This window comes from Gekko japonicus, unplaced genomic scaffold (assembly GCF_001447785.1).
Source record: "Gekko japonicus isolate JY-2015 unplaced genomic scaffold, Gekko_japonicus_V1.1 scaffold3, whole genome shotgun sequence".
Lineage (NCBI taxonomy): Eukaryota > Metazoa > Chordata > Lepidosauria > Squamata > Gekkonidae > Gekko > Gekko japonicus.
In genome coordinates this window covers 3,392,241-3,412,034 of record NW_015170887.1, presented here as the reverse complement: position 1 = coordinate 3,412,034, position 19,794 = coordinate 3,392,241, and the positions used below count along the sequence as shown (strand labels likewise).

The window sequence follows — 19,794 nt, the reverse complement described above, 5'->3', positions numbered from 1 at the left end:
CCAACCCTTTTATCATTCTAGTTGCCCTTTTCTGCACTTTTTCCAGTGCTATAATATCCTTTTTGAGGTGTGGTGACCAGAACTGTACACAGTACTCCAAATGAGGTTGCATCATCGATTTATACAGGGGCATTAGGATACTGGCTGATTTGTTTTCAATTCCCTTCCTGATAATCCCCAGCATAGTGTTGGCCTTTTTAATTGTAGTTACATGCTGTCTCAACATTTTCAGTGAGTTATCTACTATGACTCCAAGATCTCTCGCTTGGTCAGTCTCTGCCAGTTCAGACCCCACCAACGTGTATTTGTACTGTGTTTCCCCGAAAATAAGACACTGTCTTATATTTATTTTTTCTCAAGAAGACACACTAGGGATTATACCACAAATGCATAGAAATCCTGCTAGGGCTTATTTTTGGGGTAGGTCTTATTTTTGGGGAAACAGGGTAGTTAGGATTTCTGGCCCCTAATGTGCATCACTTTGCACTTGGCCACATTGAACCCCATTTGCCATGTTGTTGCCCACTCACCCATCCTCAACAGATTCCTTTGGAGTGCCCCACAATCCTTCCTGGTTCTCACCACCCTGAACAATTTCTTGTCATCCGCAAATTTAGTCACTTCACTGCTTACTCCCAACTTTAAATCATTAATGAACAGAACACACAAAGGCTTACCTGAAACATTCACTGACTGAATGTTCTATTTCCTTTTTAAAAAACACCCTGAATGTTATTGGTGTGAACTTTCTCAGCAGAGAAGTCCACTTTCAACTTCTTCTGCTCAAAGTGCAACAATACCATTACTTAGTCGAACAGGCTGGGAAATTTCAGTAGCTCTCACAGAGGCAAAAGAGGCAGTCTGTAGCAGCACCATAGCAACAGGAAGGCTGAAATGGTCAGCTCTGCCTCTCACTCAGTCATTCTTTGTCCTTCCTGCCAGATTGTCTTAAAAACAGCAGCCTACCAGTTGGACTGATGGACTGAAAATGTCAACCCACTGGGCCAGGGTGGCTCCCATAATTCCACACCATATCCTGAGAAAAAGACATAATTCACTCAAATAGGTCTGTCTTTTTTTGCATGAGCTTTGTCTTTGTACCACACTATAAAGTTATAAGGGGGGGGAGAGACAGAGAGAGCAACCTAGGATATTAGGGCTGCCAAATCCCCCCGGGGGGCGGATTTCTCCCTGCTTTGGAGGCCTGATTTCCGCCCCCGCAGAATTGGGCCCCGGGGGAAACCCCACCCCCGCGTGCACGTCACCCGGATGTGACGTCGCACGCTGGGGGCGGGGCCACAGCCATTTGAGGGGAAAACTCTATGTTTTCCCTTCAAATGGCTGTGGCCCCGTCCCCCAGCGTGCCCGGTGTCATGACATCACACGCGCACTAGGAGCTGCCCGGGAGTCCCCCGCCAAGGAGGTGAGTGCCATTTGGCAACCCTATAGGATATTGTCAATAAAGTTGTCACAGGAAAAAAAGGAAATTGGAAAATTCTGTTTTCTTCATTAAAAAGGCCTTGTGCCACTTATTTGGTTTGAGTGTGTGTGTGTGTGTGTTAAACTCTCAGTTCATTCTGAGCACGGCATGACAATATGGGGATGACAATTAATGGGACCGTCTGGAATTTGAACAGTGTATAGATCAAATGTCTTGCATTTACTAAGCTTCTTCTCATTTGGTCAAGAATAGATGTGTCTTGGCTGCCTGCACCTGCAATAATTGTGCCTCATATATCCCCAATCAGACACCTTTAAATGAACAGTCAGAACAGACAATGAGGAAATGGTGGTGTGACATCCACTGTACCCAGCAAAGCTCAGTCTCTTACAGATTTGCCCTTGGCACAAGTCTACCTTGATTAATTTGGACTATACACCCAAACAGAGATCTGGGTTATTAGAGGAACTATACTTAGAAAGGTACAAAGTATACTTTGTCTTCCATCCTAGAGACTACATTAAAACAATCCCTGCATACTTTTACAAACACTACCATAGAATTGTTTGAGACTACTGTAAATAAGCACATTCACTGCTTCACAAGTTCCCAGTTTATGAAAAATTAACACATGGACCTCTTCCATCTATACAGCAATCCACGACTAGAACCTATTATTTTCAATCTAATCTTTACTTTCAGGTTTAGTGTGAGAAACATGGATTTTCTTCAAACAGAAAATAACTTCCCCACAATGGCCCATATCAGATCATGTGTTCATCACTCTTCTCCCTATGTATGGCACAGCACCATGAATATGCCTTCCTCTTAGGTCTGCCAAGCCTCCTGTAGGGGTGAGAGATACCTTGCCTCAAGCTCCTATTACCCACTAATGCTCCAAACTGACAGTGTCACCAGTGTTGCCCTGGAAGTGATGGAAGGTAGCTCTAGGAATCAATGGAAACTCTTTTGTCATGCCAGTGTCACGCCTAACCCAACCATGACCTGTCCCCAACAATGCTCCCTCTAAGCAGTGGAATCTTGTGAGTAAAAATTCTACTTTGTGAGATACTGGCATTAAAGTTGTGAGCGAGGAACTTGGCTCCTGCATAAATTAGTTTGCTCTGGAGCCATCCTTCCCGAGCTAAGGCAAAAATGTGTGAGCTGGAGGCTAAAAAAATGGTGAGCTAGCTCACACTAACTCAGCTTAGAGGGAACACTGGTCCCCAACCCTACGGCAAAGGATGAGATGGTTAGACAGTGTTATCGAGGCAACGAACATGAAATTAAGCAAACTTCGGAGCACGACGGAAGACAGGAGGGCATGGCGTGATGTGGTCCATGGCGTTGTGAAGAGTTGGACTCGACTATGTGACTGAACAACAACACACATTTTTGTCTTAGCTCAGGAAGGATGGCTCCAGAGCAAACTAATTTATGCAGTAGCCAACTTGCTTGATCACAACTTTAATGCCAGTAGCTCACAAAGTAGAATTTTTGCTCACAAGACTCCACAGCTTAGAGGGAGCATTGGCCCTGAGTGGGATTTTGGGGAGTTGCATGCATAGCCAGTATGCTCCATCGTACAGAAACATTTTATAGAATGGCTACTGGGATAAGTTACCAAGAGCCACAATTTGCAGGCGCATTTGAGCTAAACTAATGCCCAGGCTAGCCCAATCTTTTCAGATCTTGGAAGCTAAGCAGGGTCAGCCCTGATCAGTATTTAGCTGGGAGACCACAAAGGAACACCAGGACTGCTACACAGAGGCAGGCAATGGCAGACCACCTTTGAATGTCTCTTGCTTTGAATACCCTAAGTTGGCTGAGGCTGGATGGGGGAGAAAAAGCCATAAAGTGCAGCTTAGTACACAAGATCTCTCAAGAAATTGGACTTACCCCGCTCACATGTTCTCCCCCAGTAGCCGGTACCAGTACAGTCACAAATGAAGCGGTTCCAGCCATCCTTACAGACAGCGTTGTTCTTACAGGGGTAGCTGTCACAGTGCTTGGTGTTCAGCCGTGAGCAGGAAGATTTGACCCCAGCAGCATTCTGCTGCTCTGCCAGCTGCCGGATGTTCTTGCTCCTCCCATCAATGAAGAGGTCTCGGATGCAGCCCACGTAGCCATAGTTCAGCATGGCTGTCCAGAGTTCAGTAGGAAGCACAAGGCCTGCCCGATTTTCAGGCAGACCTCCCAGGTACATGTCCCCTTCTAGATCTAGGATTTCACTTTCTCCACTAGCAGTGAATGGTGTCCGTCTGCTGTTCACTGATATGGTACCTGAAGGAAGAAGAAATCATATCAACCAGTGGTCCCAAATGTAACACAAGTCGTGTTTTTTTGTGGTTTGAATCCTGGTGAAAGGTGAAGGCTTTGTTACAGAACAAGGAGTTCAGAGAAGATAAAACCGTGACAGGGAGAGCTTGTCCTACAGGACTTTACTGCCCTCTACCAAACCTGTCAGACAGTGTATTCACAGAATCATAAAGCTGATAGACTAGAAGACATATGAAGGACATTCAGCCCGGTCCTCTGTGATGATGCAGGAACTTCAAAAGGCTATTTTTACTTCAGTCTGGCAGTCTGGTGCAGGAAGATTTGGGAAGAAGGACAAACTGTATCTCTTCAATCAAGAAAGGCGTGGTGCAGAGCAACCCTGTTGCTGGAGTTTTTTGTCCACTTCATCAGCTCATGCTATGACTGCACCAGTCTATGTTTCATGATGACTTAGACACTGGCACACCTCTGTGTAATTACACAATTATTGGTACAACCACAACACATTGGTGTACAATTGTCCCAAAGATTTTAATCGTTCAAATACTGTTTGAATATTGGTCTGTATCAGAGAAGAATGCATGCTGTAATGATCTGGATTACAGTATGTCACAAAGAACACTAGGGAAAGCTCAGGACCATACCTCAGTGGTACAGCGCATGCTTTACATGCATAAGCCCCCCAGGTTTAACCCTCTAGGTAAAGGACCTCAAGTAGCAGGACGGGGAATGACCTTGAAGACTCACAGTAGAGGGCATGACAACCACTCGAGCAAGGCAGCAATGAGGTTCAACCCAGGGGCTAGGCCAATATTGATTGATTAATTGATTTATTATTGATTGATTTATAATAATTATATCCTGCCTTTCTGCCTGAGCAGAGCTAAAAACACACATATAAAGCAAAAATACAGCAAATTAAAACAAGGCACAAAGGTGGGATCATTGCGGGAGCACCAAACAAAACAAAGTCTTCAGCCCCTGGTGGAAAAGAGTGACACCCTTTCCTCTGCATCCTACCTTAAGATCCCTGACATTAATTATGTACAATATTATATTTTATACTCCCTGCAGAAAGGAGTCTAATTGTAAATAGATCATAAATTTATTCCGTCAGAACATTTCGCAAGACCAGTGATGCGTGAGTACCCTACATGCCCACAGAATCTTCAGAGAAACTGAAAAAGTTTTACAGGGGAATTTTAGGGGTCCAGGATACCTCCAGGGATCAAGCCCAACAAGTGATCACACAGTGAACAATACAATAACAAGGGAAAAAAACTGTTCAAAAAGACGCTAAGAAGAAAAACAGAACAAAGACAAACAAGCAACTCTTAGGTACTGTTCAAACTAGAATGATGATAATATATATATAACATCTACAGATATCCAGCAGGCAAGTACATAATAAACATATTTAGTATTCCAACAGGTAGCATACAATGTCTTCCAACAGGTAAGTATACAAACATAGAACAAGTTTACAGTACAAGTGCAGAGAAGTCTGTAACAGGTAACATACAATGTATTTATAGTCTTCCAACAGGTTAAGTATACTAGACAAAGACTCCAGACTTCAACATTTTGTTTTGTATATTCTTCCTCAGTAGAGGCTGATCAGAGAGTACATCATAAGCATTCATCATGGGTTTCCAAGGTAAGTATCAGCCAAACTGCTTTCCAATCCTTATTGGAAAAAAGATTGATAGGGCAGCCAGTCAGTATACATGAAGGAAAGTCTTCATAGTCTTAAACTGCTGGTATGCATACTGAGGAAGAATACACGAAACAAAGTTTTGAAGTCCGGAGTCTTTGTCTTGTATACTTACCTGTTGGAAGACTATAAATACATTGTATATTACCTGTTACAGACTTGCTCTGCACTTGTACTGTAAACTTGTCCTATATTTGTATACTTACCTGTTGGAAGACATTGTATGCTACTTGTTGGAATACTAAATATGTTTATTATGTACTTGCCTGCTGGATATTTGTAGATGTTAAATATATATTATCGTCATTCCATTTTGAAAAGTACCCTAAGAGTTGCTTGTTTGTCTTTGTTCTGTTTTTCTTCTTAGCATCTTTCCGCACAGTTTTTTTCCTTGTTATTGTTTACTTCCAGGGATCCCAAACCCCATTAGGGTTCTTGGGGGGGGGGGGCTGGAGCCTGGCTAGGGAACTCAGGCCTCCGGTGGGAGCGATACACAGTGAGAATAGTTGCCTTAAACTAAAAGCATTTATTAACTCTAAAACCATACACAAGTAAAACTGAATAGCATATATTCAATATCAATACCCAATAGCATAAAAAAAAACCCATACCTGATACAGTGTACACTTCAGAAAGAACAAGGAATTCCTGGACTGTGGACCAGGACATAATTCAAGCCTAGGTGGCATGTTGGGCTGGCCAAACAATCCCAAGCAAACCCCAAAGCCTTCTTTTTATTCTCTTTTCAGCCAATAAGAATCAAGAGAAGAGTCAATTAAAAATATACCAAACTCACCAAATACCAGCCCATCCAAAGCTGATAAGATGAACCTTTGCTGGTATGACCTTTAGCCCAGATATATTTTATTAACTGTGATGTCAAAAAGACCTAGACAGATAGGTTTAGGCTTTGGAGCCTGGCACTTGGCAGGCTGTGGGATGGGAATTCAGGCAAAGGTACATCGACAGGGCAAGGCTTTAGTATTTACGCCTAGGCTGCCAGCAAAAGAGTGAAGGCTTATGGGACCTCTGAACCAAGAAACCAAAGTCAGTTACAGCTACATAGCATAGAAAAACAGAAAGGCCCAGGCTCATTGAACCCCAAATTCTGCAACAAGTTTTAGTACGTAATGCTAATGAAATCTCTTGCATTTGCATGTCTGTGCATGTGACAGAGGGTATTCATGGATGCCTAGCCACTGATTGCATGCTTGTTGGGCTAGCCCTTTTTTAAGTCCAGTTGTTCTTATGTTGGCAGGATGACCAAAAGTGGTTTTAAAACCCCCGGCTTATGTTATATCCAGTTTCTGAATTAAACAAAATCCTATTATATCCTAGATGACATAGGGTGTTTGCCATACAATGATGTTAAAGCTTCTGTGTTATACTACAGAGGAAAAGAAGGCTCTACTATTGCCAGAGATCTGGACTCCTTACCTGATCTGCCGTCTCTCTGGATATCAACGTGGTACCATTCTCCATCATTTGCTTTCCTCTGAGTGGCCTTCACTTTGACAGTTCCGGAGCCCATGTCAAGGAGAAGGTAGAGGTTCCCATCCAAGAGTTCCACTGCAAAGAAATCCACTTTGGTATTCTTCTGGCTCCTGGAGTCCTTTCTTTCCTGGGGTTTGCCATGAGTGAAGAGTATGAGGCCATTCGGCTCTGTGGTGAGGAAGTCAAAGGAGATGGAACCCATACGCTTAGTGTTCCATTTCGGCAGGCTAATGTAGGCCTCAGGTGTCTCAAAGTTGATGGGGTCCAGTGTGGCCACATTCTCACATGTGAACTTCACATCTCCATAGATTTTCATCTTTGTGTCACCGATCCTTGCCAAGCGAGACAGCTCCAGACGGATGTCATTATTCTTATAAACAACCTGTCAAGGACAAGGGAAAACGCTATACATCAGTCCAGGAAATAATGCAAACTTCAGAAAGGCTCACCTAAAGATGCTCTAAGGACTGGAGGGAAGCCATATGAGACTCCATGCTAGGACAGCACCTCTGAATAACAATTACTGGTATTCCATGCCAGCCTGATATCACACACAAAGGGCAACAGATGTGAAAATATCCTGTGTGAAGTTTTCTAAAGACTCTGTTATTGTTATACAGTGTACCAGATATAATGCACACCTGAAATGATGATGTTTTATTTGCACAGACACTAAATTTATTTCCTGCTCAAACAGAGCCACCGCACACAGCTAACAATTAAAAACAGAGCATTGCCAAAACAAATCATGAGTCCAATTGAAAGCAAAACTAAATAATTAGGGTTGCGCTGGATTCCAGGCCCCTTCTTCTGCCGTGGGAGAACCAGCATTATGCGATGCTCTATGGATTGCAGAAATATGGTAAAAACCACACGAAGCTTGGGGAATTCCTAGAATCGCTGTGCAACATCATGACATCCCTTTTAGTTAAGAACGCCATACAGATGCCAAGGCATCTCACTATGCCAATGTGTACAGTCCCTGCCCTTTGACAGGTTCCCAGGGGTGGACAGCCAAGGGCTTGCAACCCAAACTGAAAACACAGACACAGCAATTACAACAGAAGGCAGGAAGGAGGGGTCCCGGATGGAACGCCGAACAAAGCAAAAAAGTCTTCATTGAGGAGGCCCTCTCTTAGGTTGCCACCTAACCTCAGAAGGAGGAGGCACCAGAGCATGACTGTAGTGGTCAAGTAGGATCATCTGGGAGTTGGCAGTCCTTACGTTATGCTGGTCCCAGACTGTACAGGGCTTTAAATGTCAGCACCAGCACCCTAAATTGTGCCAGGAAACAAAATGGGCGCTAGTGTACATGAGGCAAGACAGGTCCCTATGACCCACTCCAATCAACATCCTGGCTGCAGGATTCTGTACCAACATTAAAATGCAGTAAATGAGACTGGCAGGGGTGGGATTCCATCCTTCCCCCCTCGGCTGGCTCTCTGGGCCCCCCTTTTGCCAGGTTCTGCTCCTTCTTTACCCAACTGCATTGCCACCCCTCTAGAGTGCAAATGGTGGTGGAGGGAGAGGCTGTGGTGCCTTCTACTGGACCTCCACCCATCTGGCTGCATCACCACCCCTCTATGGCTCACACAGAGTAGGGTTGTCAGGGCCTCCCTGGCCACCAGCAGGAGATGGGGAGTAGTGTTGCCAGATCCAGGTTGGGAAACTCCTGGAGATTTGGGAGTGGAGCCTGGGGAGGACAGGGACCTCAGTGAGTTACAATGCCACAGAATCCAACCTCCAAAGCATCAATTTTCTCAAGGGGAACTGATCTCTGTAGTCTGGAGATGAGCTGTAATTCTGGGGGAGCCCCAGGTTCCACCTGGAGGCTGGCATCCCTACGGAGGTGGGAAAGGGGCAGTGGAGCCTACTGGTCTTCCCACCCACCTACCTTACCGGCCTGCATTCCACCATCTGTACCTCATGCAGTTGGGGGCAGCAGTTTCCATTCCCCTCCCCACCCTCCCCACATTTCTGTGGCGGTGGTGTCTGGAAGAAATGGGCCTCCATTGATGAGGAAGGTCAACACAGGTTCATTGCAGACAACATTCCTGTTTGGGGAGGATTTAACCCCTCCCCTTGTTGTTCTATGCTTTTTGGATTTTCTGCAAACTTGGAGGTTCCCACACATTTGTAGTATCCGCAGGTGGGGCCATGTTGAGAATTAGATATATTGATGGAGGAGGAACAGACTTACAATGGACATCTTATTTGTCTGTCTGCCACTATTTCTTCTTGCCCTTCACAGAAAACCATCATAGTCTCTACATCTTTCTTGCTTCCTTCTCTTCTTCCCACCCACCACCCAACCTTCTGTTACCTGTTCCTCGTCTTCAGCTCTCCTTCCTGCTAGCAGCCTCTCCTTAAGAAAACTTTGCTCAGTACTGGTTGCCAGGCCCAGCTGCACGATAGGGAACCCACAAGTACTTGCAGGGGGCACCTAAGTTTCCTCTCCATTTCTAGGGTTGCCAGGTCCCCTCGTTGCGTTCCAGGGGTGGGCAGGAACATTGCACAACATCCCCAATGCAATGACATCACCCAGAAGTGACATCATTGTGTTGGGGACATTACACGGGGGGACACTCTGGTATTTGGGTGAAACGCTATATTTTTTCACCCTCAAACCATAGAGTTTGCCCAAATACCAGAGCATCCCCGCCTGATGCTCCTGACATGATGATGTCACTTCTGGGTGATGTCATCCCATTGGGGACATTGCATGGTGAAGTCCCTGTTTAGGAATGGGGTTTCTCCCACCAGCTTGCTGGTCTGTGGTGGGGAGAAACCCCTGAAATTGGGGAATCCTCCACCTGGACCTGGGGGCCGGCAAGCCTATCCATTTCCCTTCCCACACTATTTCCTATTTGCCTCCTTCCTGCCCCCCCCCCATACATTGGCCTTTTCCCTGGTTCCTTGCTTCTTTCACAACCACCACCTTTTATCTGCCCCTCATTTTTGGCTACAATTATTATTATTATTATTATTATTATTATTATTATTATTATTATTATTATTATTTCTCTCTCTCCCCTGCCTTTCTCCACAAAGGAGAACCAAAGCAGCTTACATCATTATTTCCTCTCTTTTATCCTCACAACAACCTTGTGAGGTATGTTAGGCTGAGAGTGTGTTACTGACCCAAGGTCACCCAGCAAGCTTTCACAGCAGAGTGGGGATTTGAACCTGTGTCCCCTGAATCCTAGTCTGAAACACTGGCTTTCATGGGGTGGCTCCTGTTGAACAGTAGCAAGCAGCCAGGTCTAGGTGAGTCATGCAAACTGCATGGTAGCAAGTTAACTACTGGCTGCTACTGGGCCTGGCCCAGATGACTTCACCTTCAAAGGCCAGAACAGCCCTGGAAAGGACCCCTTCCAAACCCCTGCCTTCTCCTGACACAAATCCAAGACTTGAATATGGCTGTGGTTGCCAGGGCACGTGCTTCGTGAAGCTGCAGGTACTCCTCTTATCATGGGGGGTTTTTTTTACCCCCTCCGATTTCAGATTTTTCTGCAAACCTGGGCCTTTTCTTAGGTCTGTAGAAAGATCTGCCTTGTCTGCCTATGGCCCCAGCCTCTGGATTTAAGTATGTTAAGATGTTGAGAATGCACAAGTGTGGACTCATGAAAAGCTCACAGGAAAATTAAGAACATAAGAAGAGTCCTGCTGGATCAGATCAATGGTCCATCTAGTCCAGATCCTGTCTCTCACAGTGGAAAACCAGTTCCTCCGGAGGGCCAACAAATTCCCTCACTGGTCCCTGCCTCTGATTTCTGACACCCTCAGCCCTTTTTGCCTATCTTTTCCTCTCCTTGTCACCTCCTCCTCCCATTTCCCACAGCCTCCTTCTCCTCCTCCTCAGCTCCCAACACTGTTCCCCATCACCCCCTTGTCCTCCTGCTGTCCCACCTTTCCCCAATCTGATAACTGTCCCCACATCCCTCTGCCTACCCACCCACCCCTTCCTCACCAGTGTGCCAACCACTCTCTCCTTACCATCTGCCTACCACTCCTCGCCATCCTTCCCACCCACCCCACTCCCCATTCTACCCAACCACACTTCTCCTTGCCATTCTGTCCACCCACCCCTTGCCTCACCATTCTGTCCACCCATCCCTCTGCTTGCCTTTCTGCTCACCCGCCTGCTTTTCCTGCCATTCTGTCTTCCCCTCCCTGCCACTCTGCCTGGCCACCCCCCTCGCCATTCTATTCACTGCTCTCCTCAAGGAGGATGCTCTTGTTGCTGCCTCTGTTGGCATTTCTGCTTCATGCAGGCCTTCTGGGGGAGGAGGAGAGAGAGCTGGGATGCTGCCTCTTCTATGCCCAACCCTGCTGATGCTGGGCTCTGGGCCTCTGACACTACCATTGTGGTGAGTGGCATTTTCACCCTCAGAGGATGAGGGAGAAAGAGGGGGGCGATGATGGAGGCAGGTCCAACAGAGGTGCATTGTATGTGCATGCACAAACACTCCTCTATTTTAGGTGATTGCACCCCACTCCATTTTCCCTCAGGCCTCCAATTTTTCTGCAAACCTGGGGGGTTCCCCCAAGTATACAAAAAAAGTCTGTAGTCTGTACATGGCCCTAGTCCACAGAAGTAAGTATCCACAGATGGGACGAAATTTACTGTTAGATATACTGATACATTACAGCTGTGCTCTCCTTAAGGAATGTCATAGTATTATCTAGGCAGAATCCTGTGCACAAAAAGGACAAGCCAGGTTATGCATTGACTCAATTTTCTTAAATGTCTTGGGCATCATTCAGCTGTCCCACACCACAACTTTTTTCGCTTAAGGCATCCCAAGCTCAATAACAAGAAAGGGACCCTCCATACAAAATGTGTATGTAAATGCATGCACTTCTAAATTGCCAACATGCTTGGAGAAAAAGGAAGAGGCATCCTTCACCAATGCTGTATTTGGAATCTGCAAGGGAAGGACAAAAAGCCAGTCTAATGCTCATGGTGGGCTAGTCATCAGTAGTTCAAATGTATCCACAGTTGCAAGAAGGCCACAGCAGTCTGTCCTGCAACAAAGCAGCAGCTTCATCCTTCGCACACCATGAAGGGCAAGACCAGAAAGTTCACCACTCAAAGACCCTGAAATGAAGTCCTGCTCTCCAGCATAATCAGCATGGTAGGGGAATCATATTCTTCCTTCAATGCCACAGAGAAGTCAAGCAGGAGATGCTGACTGACTGACATCCTGAACACGCAGTGAACTTTAGTTCCTACTCTATGGTGCACTGATTTGCCATTTTAATCCAACAATGCTTCCCCCCTTGCACACACACAGATTAGCCTCTGCTCCCACACACATCCTCAAAGGTAAGCTTTCTGAACTGGGAGGGTTAGGGCAGACAAATGGCCATTTCACACATTCAGCACTCATTGACGCCATCAAGTCTGTACTGCTCACAGCTGCCTCCAGAATGTCAAAGGCTGTTCTGTTACTAACAGAATCAGTCTTGCACAGGAGTGCTCCATGTAGGTATCATACTTGCCAGCAGAGAGAGAGAGAGAGAAGCTGAACACTGGCTCATCTGGGCTGATGTTGCATCAGCAATGGCACAAGCCAGTTACTCATTGCAAATGCCTGATGTACACTCAGTCACTCCCCACACACCTAAGTAGCCAAACCTTATACATCTATGAGAGACCTGGGCTGAGTGTGGAGACTGGCTGCCCAAGTCCATATTCTTCTGAAATGAGCCCCACTGAGTTCAGCCGGACTTACTCCAAGCCAAGGTTCTTACATTATGCAGTCTGTTGTACCTAAGTAACACAGGGAGGAAGTCCACTGACTGTAATGGGACTTCCTCCCACTTTAAGTGTGTGTAAGGCTGCAGTCTAATTGCATGCACATTTACGCAGAAATCAGTCTCATGGAGGCTGACTCTCAAGTACGTGTGGCTAGGACTGCAGCATCACATCATGGTCCTCCATTGCCTTGCTCAGAGTCTGTTCCACGGAGTTCAAGGGACATCTTCTCAGGTTATAGGGTTGCAAACTGTCTTTAGCAGTTTATGCTGCACAGTTACTCAGGAGAAAAGCCCACTAAATGCAGGGTGACATTTATCTTTTTTAAAAAACCATAGGAGAAAGCAGTTTCCTAGAACAAGCCTACATGCAGAATTAGGAGAAAGGCAATTGAATTCTTTCACGTTCAAGTAAAACATGCAAAGGCTCTAACAGATCATATCTATTCTATTAAAACAGTAAAAGTCAAAAAGAGGCTGGTGAATAGTTGCAAAACAATAAGAAATGCTCCCCCCCTCCTATTTATATAATGTGCATTCTATTGACAACCATTAAGCAAAATAAACAAGAGAACAATAAAGTGTCAAGACTCTTGCTAATGGGCAGCCTTGGCAGGCTGGGACACTCAAAGTCTCACCTGCAGTATACAGTTATGATCCTAGACTTAATAAAAGACAGGGAGAACTCTAATCAGATGGCTTTAAGAGCCTCTTTGCAATCAACTGAAGATGCAGAGGGAGAAAGTGAGAAGGTGCCACACTTGGCAAGTGGCCAGTATGCATTTCACTTCAAGTCAGGTCCAATACAGGAGGAAACATTGGGTTTGGGCTCCGCTAGTTTACCTATTCCCTTGGGCAACGCCCATGTGTAGTTAGGCAATTTGCCACTAGATGTCCTCATTGTCTTGGAAAATGCACCTTGAAGGGCTTTCACACAGTCATAGAATTTTCTTCCTAATGAACTAAATTTGAAGGACAAAATGTAATTGTGTGCGTGTTTCTCACTTGCCACTCCTGTTCAGGCAAAAACCTTTCATTTCTTTGGGGTCTACACTTTTATCGTCTATTTGGCCCACTGTTTGCAAGGCGATCCTATTTGTGAATTGGCAAACACATACACCTTTTCAAGGGGGGTGGGGAATCCTTGCAGTATCAAGCACTGTTTGTGGGTTTTGCTGTATCAGTTTGTTGGGAGACACAATTTTCATAATGGCTGAACATCCATTGTTCTGTGGCGCCTGTCTTCATGATAATGCCCAAGGCTGCTCAGGCTCTTCACAGCGTCTTGATGCTAACTGCAACTGATGGCCAATTAGAGCAGAAGATCAATGATCAGTCCCTCCGTTATCTAAATGTCCTACTTGTCCAAATGCACCCTAGACACCAAGTATGTATGTTCAGAACAGTGTGGTCCCATCTAAATAGCATTCTCATCTATCCACATGTCTGAATAACTGAATATTCTGGATATTCCCCCACCTCTGACTATTCAGACAAATTAGTTTTTACCAAGATCAGCTGCCATTATCAAATTACATGGGGGGGGGATTTCCCTTATGTAATTCTGAAGTAAAAGATGTAAAGGAGGTACACCTCATTCTCTAACATTACTGTTGCTCAGTTAGAAGTTGCAAGACAAATGTGGACAAACACGACCTACTCAGAGACCAAGTATAAAGAAAACAGTTGTGAGTGGCTGACCCACAAATCAAGCAGTCAAAAAGACTTGCAAAGAAAATGCTTACTATGTATTACAGTCTGAAGCACTACAACACAATAAATCAATTCCTACAAATCATAAGAAAATCCTAGTGCAAAGGTACATCATCAACGTCGTCTCTGGATTACATAACAATGTTTAAAAATTGGATCTTCCTCAGGAAATGTTAGAGTAGTACAAAAGTTCTCTTGTTCATAAAGTGCTTTACAACAAGTCATGAAAGATAATACATTCAGATAGGACGCTGATCTCAGTAAACGTTCAGGCTCAAGTATCCTGCTAAGATTCTAATGGATCCATTAGACGTCTAGGATCCATTTGAAGTTTAGCAAGTCTTTCATGACTTGTTGTAAAGCACTTTATGAACAAGAGAACTTTTGTACTACTCTAACATTTCCTGAGAAAGATCCAATTCTGAAACGTTGTTATATAATCCGGAGACAACGTTGATGATGTACCTTTGCACTAGGATTTTCTTATGATTTGTAGGAATTGATTTATTGCGTTGTAGTGCTTCAGACCGTAATACATAGTAAGCATTTTCTTTGCAAGTCTTGTTGACTGCTTGATTTGTGGGTCAGACACTCATGACTGTTTTCTTTATATTTGTTCTCAGAGGTTGGCCAATTTTGGACAGCATATTGTCAGGTTCTGTTTATCAGGTACAAGTACTTTTTCTTTTTGTGTCTGCCTCTGCTTGAGGTACCATACACTCACCCTGCAATGCAAGGATTATCACTAAAGCTACTACAATATCCAAATATTAGAATATATTAATCAAATGAAGAATGTAATGAAGTTCTCAGCATCATCGACTGCATTAATATGATGGCATACCATTACATTCAGCAAAGCTTCCTCCATGCTGTGGAGACACCCTCCAATTTAAATGGCTCTCTGAAGGGTTGTTGTAGGACAACTCCTTGGACTGAAAGAAGGCTTCCAACTTCCCTAAGGAGGGTGGCAAAATGCTTTGTGAATGTTCAAACCACTTCATATACGTGGCTGGTTGCAAACAACCAACACCTAATGAATGAGAACATTCACACATGAACACTGACAGTTGTAGGGACATCTCATGAACTGTATGCATATATTACCTTTCTTGCTACAGATACACCGGTAAACTTGACATTGATGTTTAGATGGTTGGTGACACTGACTGATAATGAATCTCTGCCTTTTTGAAATTCACAAAGGGAGTAGGGGACTGTCAACATTTACATATGACCATTAACGCATTTCATTAAACCAGTATTAAAATATTAATATAACCATTTACCAAATGTTGGACATTAATAGTGCCATCCTAAGTGGGGGTACATCTTCTAAGGCCATTGAAGTGAACAGGCTGAGCAGGGAGTTACTTGGGTTAAGATGGCACTGTAAATCTAATGTAAGCATTAACAGGCAATTCAAAAATTCATACGTGCTTGACCTAACCAGGACAGCCCAGGCAAGCCTGATCTCATCAGATCTCGGAAGCTAAGCAGGGCTGATCCTGGCAAGTACTTGGAAGGGTGACCTCCAAGGAATACCAGGGCCGAGATGCAGAGGCAAGTAATATTAAGCCACCTCTCTGAAATGTCCTAGCCCCACTAGCGGGCCCGTAGCCAGGATTTTTTTAAGTCGGGGGGCATTTAAATTTCTTGGGGGGCACTGGCTACTCAAATTAAAGGAATACCTGGCTCCTTCCCCACACCAGCCACCACTTGGGGGCCCTGGGCTGGATGGGAAGTTGTGGGGCCTTGCCAGAAAGTCATGGGGTCTAGCCCCGAGATGCCCCACTGTAGGTACGGGCCTGCCCACTAGAGGTCACCAGAAGCCACCACGACTTCCAGGCTCACAAGCACACACACTCACAAAAAATTGTACGTGCTATAAACCTTGAAATATGGCTTTTATTTACAAATAGCTCCTGAACACAATACCACAACTAAGCACGTGTCAGAGCAGCACTGTGAGTATATTCAAGTTAAACTAACATGATATTCATTCCCGAGAAACTGGAAATCTGAGACCTGTAGGACTTTTCCTTTTGTTTTTGTTTTCTTTACATTGTACATGACTGATCCTGTGATCAAATTATTAAACTTTTTAATCACTTAATGTACGGACCTTCTCTCCTGTATGGAAGGATGATTCTTGTAGTCTGTTGGGTCCAAATAGCTTTTCCATACAACGCCACCAAATTATCCTCCTTACTACAGCCCTTGTCCCACATGGATTTCGTCCTGCATGATCTCCAGCACAGACAGCCTTTTTTCATGATCAAAGGAGACCCTGCCACCTTTTATCCCCAAAGCTTGTTGTATTACATTTATCTCTCTATATCTATACTCTGGCATTTGAGGCCAGGAGAGGTTGGCCTTTCATTCTAGCAGCGTCATCAGCGGGATACTTTCACCCCTGTCCTTTTCAGCTCCAGAGTTCTGTACCTCAGCTATTCAGTTTCAGTTACTGAGATATGAGCTAATGCTTGGCGGCAAAAATAAAGCCTTTGTACAAACACACCTTGGTATTTTACAAAATCAGAGCCTACAATTAAGCCCGGGCAATCATTGTATCTAGCCCTCATTTGATGCTACAGGCGAGGCTTCTTATTATAGCATGTACAATCATAATGCTTATATAATAATGGTCTGGACCATACAGCTAAATTGTTTAACCCAGCAATCTCTTGAACTACAGAGCACCATGTTTCCCTGGCTAGGAAAAGCTATTAATAGACAGCGCCTATTAAGGACTACCATTGCCCTTCCATAATGCTGCTACAGCAGGAGCATGGTCAGTAATTTTAATGCATATCTGATTTGATTTCATGGCTTAAAAGTAATGGGACTTCTATACATTACTTACTTGTACAGCCTTCCTTACAAGAGGTTAGCAGTACATTGTTTCTATATAGAGCTTCACAGAAGAATGGCCAGAATATTGTACTTAGTGGCGAGGCTGGGTTTAAACCCCACCAGACAGACAATTTTGTATAAAAAGTTAGCTCATCCTTAGAAATAGGATTCCAACCACAATGTCTCCCATTGGCCAATTCCAAAAGAATAATGTTGGCTATGTTAACAGAAAACCATAAAAAGGACAGTGGTGCCTTAAGGACTAGCAAATTGATTGGTATCTGGTCTTTCCTAGGGAAGATCTTCATAGCACAATATACTGGACTGGTCCTACCATTTCATTGTCGGTGCCAGCACATTCATCTGGTGCAAGACACCTTCTGTTGACCCAACACATTGCACTGTGTCAACACAAGAATGTCCTTGCATCATCAGAATGGTGGAGGACTCTGTGGGACTGATAGAGTGCAATAGAAGGATCCAACCCACTGCCTTTAAGATGATAAAGGTTTCTGCTCATTCTTATGGGATTCCTACTTGGCACAACAATATTGGCATGTATCACATTTTTTTCCAATCCTACACACAACTTTCTTCATCCATGAATCTGAGAGCTCTTTGAAAATACAAATAATCACATATTCTGTACTATTCCAAGTGGGAAAACATGATGATCACTTGATCTGGCAATGAGTGCTAGTCATCATCATCATCATCATCATCAAGGAGAAAATCTATAAATAGGACAGGTTTCCAGGAGAGTTGCAGTGCACACGGACCCTCAGAATTGTAGAGCCTTGATACAGGCAAGTCTTGGACGCAGGCTGGTGAAAGTTGGAGCAAGCTCTCAAAATATATGTGATAGCTAGGTCTTGTCATGGGTTTCGATATCCTCTCAGAGAAAGAAGCCCCTAATGCTTGTATAGGGAGAACATCCTACAGAGTTCAGTTGTACAGTTTTATATATGGGCAGCATGTGTGTGAATCAAATGGCAAAAAGGAAGTTACCCCAAAAATCCTGTGCTGTTTCTTTGCAGTCGTTCATGGACATGCCACTCAGATGGACATGCCACATCTCGCAACCGGGGGGAAAAAAAAAAGGAGCCGAGCCAAAGAAAGACATCAGCCTCCACCTGGGTGCCGGTAGGCAGCCCCTTCCATGGAATTGATGTGGCCCTAGTTAGGACTTAATATGTGATTAGCACCCAAAAATGTAAACTGCCCAGAGACCCCTACGGGGGTTAGGGCAGTATATCAAGCTGAAGTAATTAATTAATTAATTAATTAATTAATTAAAGAATGATAACTGCCCACAAAATGAGGCTTCAGGTGGATGCATAACTCCAAGAGTTATTGATTTGCTGCCTCCTAGACTAGGCAAAATCCTTTCCTTTTCTGGATAACTCAGCAGCTCTCCTGTTGCATATTCCAACAGCCTCTAGTTGAGAAGAGAGTTATATTTTGTTCACTGCTGATGCAAATAAGGGAGATCGTCTCCCCACCCACTCCCCGTTCTTTTCTTCCCCCCATGTGTACTCACACTTCCGAGTCCCTGAGTTCATCCGCTTCCTGGGATATAAAATGAAACAGAGACACTAAGCTGGGAGCAAGAACAGGGCTCCCTCCTAGCTGCTATAGCCTCCTTAGACTATTAATACCACTAGGGTTTACACTAACATGAAGAATTAGCTGTATTGAGTATACCTGGAGCTGGGCAATGAACTCTCAGCTGGGTTCCTTTTTCATTGGATTTCACTTAACTGAAGCAAGTGATGGGGGCCAAGCTAATCCCAAAGAAGATGTTTTATTTAAACACAGACAGTTCTTAACCAAGAAACACAGCTAAATGCATAGAGCTAATTCTTTTTGCTTCTGCCTTCACAGCACAAGATGTTGCTAAGCCAGTTTTTTTAAAGTAGAGATGCAGACAAAAAACGTGACAAGCAGAAGAACCCACAAAGAGTCTCAGGGTGCTGGTCCTTCTCCCTGTGCTCTCTCCACTTACCTCCCCCTCACAACCCCTACAAGAAGGGAGAAGCACAGGCAAAGTCAGGGGGTGGGGACTAGGGGGATGCTATTTCCCCTCCCCTGGAGTCTCATTCTTGAACACTTTGAACCAGTGGCTGTACACACACTATCTGTGTCACACTAGACGGGCACAACTCTGCTTTGAATTGCACTGTCGCTAACTTTCAGTACAATCCTATGCAGAATTGCTTCAGTCTGTCTAGGGCTGCACTGTGAATAGCCTGATCCTGTAACAAAAAGAGGAGGGATGTGTGAGCACTCTCCTCTGCAAAGTCACTCTCCCCCCTCTCTGCCATCATGCCTTCCACACTGTGGCTTCTCAGGCCTCAAAACTAGGGAGAGGATGAAGCCAGATGTGCACTGCAGGCCCCTCCTTTCCTCATCTGGAACAGCACTCTGCCTCCCTCTCTGGCACTGGGCTGCTTTCTTCCTCCCTGGCCTGTCTGTAGAAGCCTGCCTCTTATTTCCTTCGCAGGCCTTACTCTCACTGCCTCTGTCCTTGAGGAGC

General features: G+C 44.7%; 1 protein-coding gene across 1 annotated transcript in view; it reads right to left on the bottom strand.

Moving 5' to 3' along the window:
* Positions 1–19,794, bottom strand: part of NRXN3 (neurexin 3) — a 1,635,269-nt gene that overhangs the window by 1,166,188 nt on the left and 449,287 nt on the right. Inside the window, exons 8-9 of the mRNA XM_015418345.1 lie at positions 6,873–7,311; positions 3,341–3,724 (exon numbers count right to left, since the gene is read on the bottom strand). Coding sequence (XP_015273831.1) covers positions 3,341–3,724; positions 6,873–7,311 — 823 coding nt within the window. The remainder of the gene's footprint in view (positions 1–3,340; positions 3,725–6,872; positions 7,312–19,794) is intronic.